This window comes from Hylaeus anthracinus, unplaced genomic scaffold (genome assembly GCF_026225885.1).
Source record: "Hylaeus anthracinus isolate JK02 unplaced genomic scaffold, UHH_iyHylAnth1.0_haploid 11989, whole genome shotgun sequence".
Lineage (NCBI taxonomy): Eukaryota > Metazoa > Arthropoda > Insecta > Hymenoptera > Colletidae > Hylaeus > Hylaeus anthracinus.
Window position 1 is genome coordinate 9,089,838 of NW_026534337.1, and position 10,337 is coordinate 9,100,174.

The following is a 10,337-nucleotide window of genomic DNA, read 5'->3' on the forward strand; positions in this document are numbered from 1 at the left end:
TAAGAATAATTGATTATATTTTTTTCTTTTTAAATTATTTATAGTCGGATCAACTATTCGAACGAGTTATTAGTTACTAAATAATATTGTTCAGCATTTTAAATTTGCATTTCTATGACAATCATAGAAAAACTAATAATAGAAGTTGTTAGAAATCCTACTTTTTATGATTTATTTCATAAAAATTACAAAAATAAAAGGTAAGACGAATAGTATAATCTTTTTGTATATTTCATTGTTTCTTCTCATAATAAGTTTGTAATCATATATAGTTTAAAGAACCATGGAAATCTAAAAATTTTTTTTTCAGTTTAGCTTATATATTTTACATGATCTATAGATCTGAAGTAGTATGTCTGTGATCAAGTGTGGTACTGTACATGACCGCATGACTGGCATGACAGCACATACACATCAATACAGTTACGACACATACGTTTGCATACGGTAAGAAAGTACGTTACACTTCATTTTTCTACATTTTCATTGTAAGTATGTTTTATTTTTACTTTATTGATGAATTTTATAATTAGTAATAATTAAGTTTAGTTATTTATCAAAGGACTCTTCAAAATGGAACTCAAATTGTTGGATAAATTGCAGAAACTTGGGTAAGCAGTTCGAGGTTATAGTCTAATACTGAACCTTTAATAACTTTTAAAAGAAATTTAACGTCTAGATGAACTTACATAAATAACACAAATTTATTCGTTAATCTTAATATTTTAAATATGAAATTTGTATATAATCTTAACATTTGACGAAATTTACTATTATTTAGGTACAATGGAGAGTTAACAGATCCAAATAAATTTACAGCGGCCTTAAAACAGGGCCCAAAATCGCCACAATTTACAAAACTTGTAGCATGGTTGACAAATGAAATTGCAATACTTTATGAGATGGATGAAACTGTTCATCCAACAATGTCACCGGAAGATTCTAGCTCTTTCCTATTAGAATTAAACTGTTTCTTAAAAGAATTAGGATGTGTGAATGAATCCCTAATGTCTGGTAATGCCAATAACCGATTGGGAAGTAAAGAAAATAGGTACATTTTATTAGATTTTCTGGGAGCAGAATTAAAGACTTCTAGATTACTAGAATTTCAAAAACATAAGACCTCTAATTCCATGGATGTTGATGTTGTAAGTTTCTATTACAAAAATAAGATCAAGATGATCTATACTTACAGGTTTTTTAATAATATGACCCATATTATTTGCAGGAGGAGAGTGACACAGCCAAAGATCTGAAAGACATGTTAATAGCATTAAATTTTGGGAAACCACCAGATGATATTACTGTTGAAAAGCTTTTTACAAGACTGGAAGGCAAGCTAACTGAAGTGTTAAAAAAAGTACCACCTGAACTTGTAGGTCAACCATTAATTACTACAGAATTCACAGAAAGGGAATGGAAAGATCTTCAACTTCTACAACAAGAGTTACATGACGAATATAGAATGCGTCGCGATATGTTACTTAAACGACTCGACGTAACAGTACAATCATTTCTGGTGAGTATAAATAAATAGTTTAATGTAAATGAAGGCATTTACGTTTTTTTATTTTTGTATGTAGTGGTCAGACAGGGTCAAATGTCGAGAAACTGAAATAAATAAACAATACGAGGACACTAGGAAATTTTTAAGCGCAGAACCCGATATTACATTTGCTGATTTATTAGCCGCAAGAGACGACATTGCGTTAATGGAGAAAACAAGCAATGCGAGCGTTAGGAAAAATACTCGAAGCGAAATTAATTCGGTTATCATTGGAACAGTACCAGATAGAGGTGGAAGACCATATGAACAAGAACCACCACCACCTGAAATGCCACCATGGCAGAAAGATAGAGTACAAGGACCTACAACTTCTGGGTTAGTCGAAAGTAACAAAAATAATTTTAGAAAAAAAAAATTTGGAATAAATGTATATACGTTCGCGATATTTTTATTTCAGTGGAGGTCGAGGAGGAGGAGGAGGTGGTTACAGAGGACGCGGAGGAGGTGGATCTAATGCATCTTTTTCTAATGATAATAGAGGAGGTCAAAAACATGGATCATATGGAGGTGGTGGTAGTTTTGGAGACAGTGGATCTCAGAGTTCGAATTATTCCTCTAATAGCGGTGGATTTGGTGGACAAGGAGGAGGACATGGAGGAAAACACGGAGGAGGATATGGAGGGCATGGAGGTGGTCAAAGAAGTGGATATGGAGGAGGAAAAGGAGGAAACTATGGGAGTGGACAAGGAGGTGGATATGGGGGTGGTCAAGGAGGTGGATATGGAGCAGGTCAAGGGGGAGGGTATGGGGGTGGTCAAGGAGGTGGATATGGAGGAGGCCAAGGAGGAAACTATGGAGGAGGCCAAGGAGGAAACTATGGAGGAAGTCAAGGAGGAAACTATGGAGGAGGTCAAGGAGGAAACTATGGAGGAGGCCAAGGAGGAAATTATGGAGGAGGCCAAGGAGGAAATTATGGCGGCGGACAAGGAGGAAATTATAGAGGACAAGGTGGAAATAATAGTTACGGCGGAGAAAACAAAGATAGCGGAGGTAATGACTTTAAAAAAAAAATATGAGGACAGAAGATTTCAAATTATTGATTTAATATTCAGGAAGTGGTCATCGATACTGTTACCCAAGCAATGCAAGCTCTGGTTCACAATCAGACAATCAACGTGGACAACAATATCAAGGAGGTGGTTCCAGCGGCGGAGGTAGAGGCGGTAGAGTTCAAGGAGGATGGAATCAAGGAAATAATTCTAGCACAGATAACTATCAACGCGGTGGATATAACCGTGGCAGAGGTAGAGGAGGACGACAATACTAAGAATACGATGATATTAACTTCTACATCACATATTGACGCTTAATTGTTTATATACTTCATGCCATACATTTAAATAGGTACTATACGAGATATAAAGTAATTCAGTGTGATAGTTCTAAATTAAAAATAAATTAAAGATTACGATACTATTTTCAATATATATAAATTATATTGTTTCATAGAAATTACAATCATTATTTATGAACGCATATTTTAGACTGCTTAGTTTCATTCTGGTTAAGTATTTGTACTTGCAATTTGTAAATATGAATTTTTTGTATTATGAAAGAGTACTGAATCTATTGAAATTAACAGTTTCTGTCATGTAATGTGTCTAGGGTTATAAAATTAATCATTTTAATTAATTGTATAAAATATTTTACTAAACATAAATTGTGATTATGTATTATTAGTAATTATGTATTGATTTATATTCTGTATGAATGTACATACCAAAAACCATATAAAAACAAATTTTTGAACAATTTCTGTATCTTTTACCTGCTGAATAATAATTTTAATTGTAATCTCAACAATTTATAGTTGTACAGTAATAAAATAATTTTTTTAATTCGATGTCAGCTGTGACTAGAACAGTACCCCCTACACTCCTTTTAGTTTATGCCTCAGTGTTCTCTTATCAGCCGTCTGTGGACTACAACGAATTTGATATATGCGAAAACAAAATGCCGATAAGTGTTTTTTGGATGAATTGCCGTGTTTATTCTGCTTTATTCGTCTTCGAAAATCAAAAGTTTCGATATACGAAAATGTTGAATTTAACGTTGATGTGATTTAATATATCGTTTAAACATTTCGCGCAACCTCTAAATACGTCACAGTTTACAAAACGGTGTAATCTATGTGTCATTCGAGTTGTAAACGTCGGTATTTTGTTCATCAAAGCGTTATTTTTTTATAAGCATTGTTATTGATCAGTATAAAAGGAAAATATGTGTCATCGAGCAATGACGCACTTGCAGGATACTTGATCGAATGATTTATCTCAGGTAAATATACACGAATGTGTATGTATCAATATATTCGTAATTTTATAGTTTGTTATTTGAATTAATGATTGTTGTTAGACACATGTATACATCATCTGTAAATGCGTGTATGTGATATTAAATGTCTACTTAAAGAATTATTGAGACAAATAATCATACAAAGATGTTAGAATAATGTCTATTTAAATTTTTGCAACAAAGGTTTCTGAAGAAAGTTATACGTATATAATTGCAAGTGTCAATACAAAAGAAGGATGTCTGGTGGAGAACGGAAAAAACGTGCTTGCGACAGGGGGCAAGGCTGGGAAGAGGCCGGTGCTGAATTTTATCAGGAAAGTTACCCTGCAGCTATTGAGGCAGATTTACAGCAAGTGTTACAAAGGGATCCTTCTCATATAGCCACCCTGCTACCAAGTAAAAAGTCCCGTGTTGGTAGGTATTACAATATTGTAAGTCTTTTTAAATAATAAATATTACAAATAAATTAATATGTCAATATCTTTTCCTAACAGCTACAGCTAAGCGAATACGTAATGATACCAAGACAACATTGAGAAGACGCACTAGTACAAGATCTCGAGGTACAACTACATCCAGGCGTATGTCAACAAATATCCATGATGCTGCTGTGTCTATGTTACCAGACTTGTCTGAAAATCTATCTAACGAAGAACGCACTTGGGAAGAAATAATGCAAATCAAGGCTATGCCTGTGTGCATGGCACAAAAGATACAATTGAAGAATCAGTTACAAGTATGTTAAAAAAAATATAATGATAAAAGAATAAATTAAAATACATACAATTAAAATAAACTAATACAAATGCCATGGATTTCAGAGTGCTACAAAATTGAGGTTGCAAGGTTTTGAACAATTGAAATGGCAAAGAAGGAAAGCTTGGCAACAATTTCGCATCAGAATGAAGGAAGCATATTCGAAACTGGAACTGTGGAATGATAGCCTTAAAACGATTGGAGGAAATTTTGGAATGGGGATAGTAGCATACTTTTTATTCATCAAGTGGTTGATGTATCTTAATGTTCTTTTATTCTCGGTTATGTTCTTATTTATCGTATTACCCGCAATATTATTCGACGTGCCGGAAGAAGAGTCGTGCATAAATTCTAACAACAGTCACAGCATATCTTGTTGTTCAGAGGCGTATTGGAATATAACTGAGGGAAGTAGCAGTTTAACAGATATTGTACAGGGCTCTGGTATTTTAGAATACACTTTATTGTTTTACGGCGCGTACACTCGTATTTCTTACGATACCTCTGGTATGTTTTATAATTTACCATTATCTTATATTTGCGCTACCATCGGTATATTCATTCTTAGTTTGGTAGCGATTGTTAAGTCAGCCGCTAAAGGCTTTAAACAGAGAGTCGTGGAAAACGAAGGTCAATTTTATAAATATTGCAATTTAATTTTTGGTGGTTGGGATTACTGTATACATAACGAAAAGTCTGCAGCTGTAAAACATAAAGCATTATATAACGAGATGAAAGGATTTTTAGAGACTGAAAGATTGGAGGAGGAAAGACAAAATCGAACAAGAGAAGAGAAAACGAAATACGTTATTATGCGTTTGTTCATTAATTTAATTGTTCTGGCAGTATTATGCGGTTGTGGCACATTTATTTATTACGTATTTGAATTTTCGTTCGATCAAGTCTCACAGCATGCAGTTCAAAGTTACACTGTAGGATATGTATCATTAAGCAAAATCGCTCAGTTATTTTTCGAGTTTCTTCCATATACATGTATCGTCGCTTTAAATTTTGCAGTACCATTTCTATTTCGATACTTAGTAACTCTAGAGAATTATAGTCCAGCATTCGTTATACGCATAACTCTTTTCAGAACTATATTCTTACGGCTTTCTGCTCTCGGTGTTCTACTCGCATCATTTTACAGATTAATTGCAAACGAAATACCGGACAACGAGTGTACTAATACTGCTAGTCGACGGCCATTGTGTTGGGAAACATTTGTTGGTCAACAATTTTTCAAGCTTTACATTACTGATATTTTTCTCCAGTTTATCATGACGTTTTTCGTTAATTTCCCTAGATCGTTAATAGCAAAGCATACAGAAAACAAAGTGCTACGATTCTTTGGAGAGCAAGAATTTGATTTACCTAAGCATGTGTTAGATGTTGTTTATTTACAGACTATTTGTTGGCTTGGTTGCTTTTTTGCACCTTTATTGCCATTAGTCACAGTAGTTGGTACTTTTTTGTTATTTTATATCAAGAAATTTACTTGTCTGGTAAACAGTACTCCATCAAGTAAAATTTATAGAGCAAGCAAATCACATTCACTTTTTATGTTTATTTTATTAATTTCTTTCATTTTGTGTACGATCCCAGTTGGTTATTCTATTGCAGAAATAATGCCATCAAAATCTTGTGGCCCATTCAGAGGTTTTCAATCTGTATGGAGTTTACTGATTTTAATGTTCTCACAGTTCCCAGATTGGCTTCAGTCGATTTTGTATTTCCTTGGCACTGCTGGATTTGGTCTACCAGCTTTTATAGTCCTTATACTACTTCTATATTATTATTACGCAGTATCAGTAGCAAACCAGCACATGGTTACAGTTTTAAAGAATCAGTTGGTACTAGAAGGTCATGATAAGCAATTTTTGCTTAACAGATTGAGTGCTTTTATTAAACAGCAACAAGACCAAAACAAGTACCATCAAGAACAAACAAATGAATTAGGCACATTTTCATAATCAGATTTACAAATAATTTTTAAGTAGCAATTTTAAAAGCGCACAAATTTAATATATGTATAATACAATTAATTATAAGCTACATACAAATTACTGAAATTTGTCAGACTTATGTTGACTTGTTGTGTGATAGTAAAATTATTCAACTTCTTTTTTTATGTACTGAATTAGACAGATCAAAAATATTTGTGCTAGTATAATTATATAGTATTTAATTAAAGGATAACTTTGATACAGGGTTATGAAAAAATTGCCAATATGGACAATATAAGGAGTTTTACATGTACTTTATGTTATAAGAACAGATTTTGCATTTAAACTTACCATGTTTACTGCCAAACAATTCTTACCAAGTTTTGTCACTTTAAACAATGAGTATATATATTTTAATTTCAGTAGTAATCCCAACTATGATAAACGAGGCACACCTAAAAAATCAGGGTACAAAACAAACATTGTGCAATAGTAGAACAAATTGCAAATTATTTATTATGTATATGTAATTTTAGTACTTTAAGATGCATCTAAATGGAATAGTAGCACCAATATAAGAATATTTCTTTCAAAATGACTTCTTGACAAAACGATGTTTAGAATAATGTGATTTTCTTTGTTTTACTAGCGACACGAAATATCATTAACTCACTTCTTAATTTTATAAACGAACATTAGGGTGCTTTTGCTAACATGAAGTGAAGTGATATATGGTGGACATATTTTTAGATTAGCTGAGTATTAGAAATGTAATGCAGTTGTAAATAGGTCTTGTAGGGTGATCAGAAGAAAACCTTTAGGAGTAAGAACATATTTTATAGTGAAATATTCGATAAATGTATACTACAGTACTCGTTCACCAAAAGTATTTTAATTCATATTATAGACTTGTTTTTAAGCACTGTTATTTTTTTATAATGATTTTTATTTAAAGTTTTATAACTTTGAGGTGATTTTTAGTATTGTTATATACCAAAACGTATTTAATACCTCTTTTGAGGTACATTTACAAATGTTACATTAATAGGAGAAACTTTTGGATGGTTTTTATTTTGAAGTATATCATTCTGTGGCATTGGAGAGAAAGGTTCTTTTATCTTTAAATACTGCCATTGTACATGAAAACAAAATTATCTTAACTTTTCTATTTATGTACGTATATGCATGTATAAAAAATGATGGTAGGAACTACGCATGTATGCAATATTTCTTACAAATAATCATTACAAATTTGTAGGACTGCCAATGTACTTTACATAGTTTCAACAAATGCATTTTATATGAATTTTATACAAACATGACCATAAACAAGCAGCTATTTAATATTACACGAAGATAACTTTTACTAAAAACCATATTCCATTGAGTGTTAATTTATAATTAATATTCTATTTCTAATGTCATTAAAATCAATATTAAAAAATAGATATGTATAGTATATTTAGCAGTATCACATATAACAAGGAAAAATTTTCTGTGCTAAAATAATGATAAATAATGCTTACATCTTAATTGCAACTTTTATATATTTACAAAAATAAGAAAACGAATTTCAAATGTACTATTTATCCTATAAAAGACTGCGCACTTTTGAAACAGCTTTCCTAATTAAACCAAAGATCATTTGCGATGTTTACATATTTCATAAGGAATTATAAGATGTCTGTTATGTACGACAAAATATATGCTCATGATATAAAATATGGTTAATAAACTATAATATATATATAAAATATTTATTTTCGTTTTTCTTTATATCAAAATACAAAAATCATTACAAACTTAATTACAATAATAATATCTTATGTTGGGATTCATGATTTTAATTATGGCTCTGTAGAATGTAGCTGAAAGAAGATGTAACAATTAATTAATTAGAACATTTGATTTTATCATTACTTGGCAACTTACTGCTTCAGCAATGTCAATCCAATCGATTGCTGCTGCTAAAGCATCATTCTTGGATGGTAGTTTATCATAATTCCAATATGTAAAATATGAAAATGTTCCTGTCGAATACAAATTGCGTTCTACATTTTCCACTTCAGGTTTTTTGTGTTCAAGAAACGTAATTCCTTTGTATCCTGAAGGTATTGTTATCTTTTTGCCTTGAAGTGGATATCCACGAAATGAAGAATTATAATCTGTAGAGAAAATAATTCCTATTTTAACCTTAAACTTCTTTAGAGCAATGATATAATTCTCAAAAAAAGAGTTTATGATCCCTCAATTGTTGACATGAACACAGTGTTTCTGTATTTATACTATTCGAAGATATTGTTTGGAGAATTATATTTGTATATAAATGCCAAGTTACACTAAAGAAAAGTCTACATTTAACAAACTTACGTTCATCGTCAATTTTTCGAATATACGGTGTAAAATAAGAGGAAACATTCGCTGACTCGTCACCGTTAATCTTGCATGGCATTAAATGCAACACATTCTCTTTTGCTTCAGACAAATCATGCTTCATATGTAAACGAATAGCCATGTTGAAACGGAAATAGCGATATATATAGTTAAATATACATTTCAGGCGGGAATGTGTTCGATTTTTAGACCTATTTTTTACTTAAATTATGACAGAAATGAAATTCAATTATTTAAAAACTGTATTTATTATGGATTCGTAGGTAAAATTCAGTTTATGATGGTGAACAATTAATATTTCCCTGCAATTTATCATAACATTATGACATGATCATACATATTCAATGTATTTTTCATATCTGTGTATATTACGTGAGCTTACAAATTTTTCCCTCCCAAACATGGTAACAATTATAGAATAATAATAATATTTGGCTTGGCTTTATTCAAAGTGTAATAATATTGGTTTTAATACTAGTGGTGTCGTCGGTGGGAAAACGCCCAAGCTTGTAGTGAAAATAGTTTCCACCGTTTTTATAAGATAGCGCCACTGATACATTTTAAAAAATGATTCTTTATTTTTCATAAATGCATAAGTAATACGATTCTTTGCTTTATAACACTACAATACATTAGTTAATATGTCAAATTTATCATTCTTATAAATAGTTATTTAATGCAGGAATAATTATCGACTATTTAATTAGTGGCGTCATCAGTGAGAAAATGCCCAAGTTGGTAGCGAAAATAGTTCACACTATTGCTGCTAGATGGCGCAATGACATTTTTTTAAATTAGTTTTTATTTTTCTTTTTAGTTTTAGTTTTAGTTATATATTAGTTTGGATGTCATATTTAGTTATTGTTATGGATATTTATTTAATACAATGTTAATGATCGATCCTGTATTTAGTAACGCCATCTACTAGCAACAGTGGGAACTATTTTCAATACAAACTTGGACGTTTTACCACCGATGGCGCCACTAGAATTAAAACCAAACATAGTACATTTTAAATGCACTCACAGTTAGAGAAAACAAAGAAAAAGTTCATTGACTTCAGAATTCAAAATTAAAATATATAGTTTCGTTGAAATCATCGTTCAATTACGTATATTCATATACTACGATCATGTATATATCGACAGCTAAAACCTTTCTCGTTTATTGTAGTATCATTTAACAACATTATTTACTTTTACCTTTGCATATACAATAATTACTCATAGCATGGGGTTCAATTGCTCTCTTACCCTCTCCTAAATGCACCATGACCACTGTCGCAGGACATGTGAACCATCTGCAGTGGGGATGATCCCCACTTTGCCAAAACGGGGGGAGTTGTAGTGGGAGAGCAAATTTACCACCGTCGCACGACGCGC

The 10,337-nt window shown here is 31.7% G+C and overlaps 3 protein-coding genes across 5 annotated transcripts; 2 read left to right on the forward strand and 1 right to left on the reverse strand.

Moving 5' to 3' along the window:
• Positions 1-354: 354 nt before the first annotated feature.
• LOC128887854 (protein FAM98B) lies at positions 355-3,410 on the forward strand. 3 transcript variants are annotated; one of them, XM_054144246.1, is made up of 8 exons: positions 355-455; positions 563-611; positions 782-1,148; positions 1,229-1,519; positions 1,584-1,882; positions 1,965-2,209; positions 2,294-2,557; positions 2,620-3,410. In XM_054144246.1, exons 2-8 carry the CDS (start codon positions 574-576, stop codon positions 2,832-2,834), a joined length of 1,719 nt encoding a protein of 572 aa, XP_054000221.1. In that variant the 5' UTR covers positions 355-455; positions 563-573; the 3' UTR covers positions 2,835-3,410. The 3 variants fall into 3 exon arrangements, with proteins under 3 accessions (XP_054000221.1, XP_054000222.1, XP_054000223.1); XM_054144247.1 differs by lacking the exon at positions 355-455 and having other exon boundaries at positions 462-611; positions 2,330-2,557; XM_054144248.1 differs by lacking the exon at positions 355-455 and having other exon boundaries at positions 462-611; positions 2,342-2,557.
• A 45-nt stretch (positions 3,411-3,455) lies between these two features.
• Positions 3,456-8,160, forward strand: LOC128887851 (transmembrane channel-like protein 7). Its single transcript, XM_054144242.1, has 4 exons — positions 3,456-3,844; positions 4,046-4,276; positions 4,357-4,598; positions 4,684-8,160. Exons 2-4 carry the CDS (start codon positions 4,099-4,101, stop codon positions 6,586-6,588), a joined length of 2,325 nt encoding a protein of 774 aa, XP_054000217.1. The 5' UTR covers positions 3,456-3,844; positions 4,046-4,098; the 3' UTR covers positions 6,589-8,160.
• Positions 8,161-8,304: 144 nt separating this feature from the next.
• Positions 8,305-9,205, reverse strand: LOC128887857 (ribonuclease H2 subunit C). Its single transcript, XM_054144251.1, has 3 exons — positions 8,932-9,205; positions 8,494-8,726; positions 8,305-8,429 (listed from the first exon to the last, which is right to left on the reverse strand). Exons 1-3 carry the CDS (start codon positions 9,074-9,076, stop codon positions 8,409-8,411), a joined length of 399 nt encoding a protein of 132 aa, XP_054000226.1. The 5' UTR covers positions 9,077-9,205; the 3' UTR covers positions 8,305-8,408.
• Between the last annotated feature and the right edge of the window lie 1,132 nt (positions 9,206-10,337).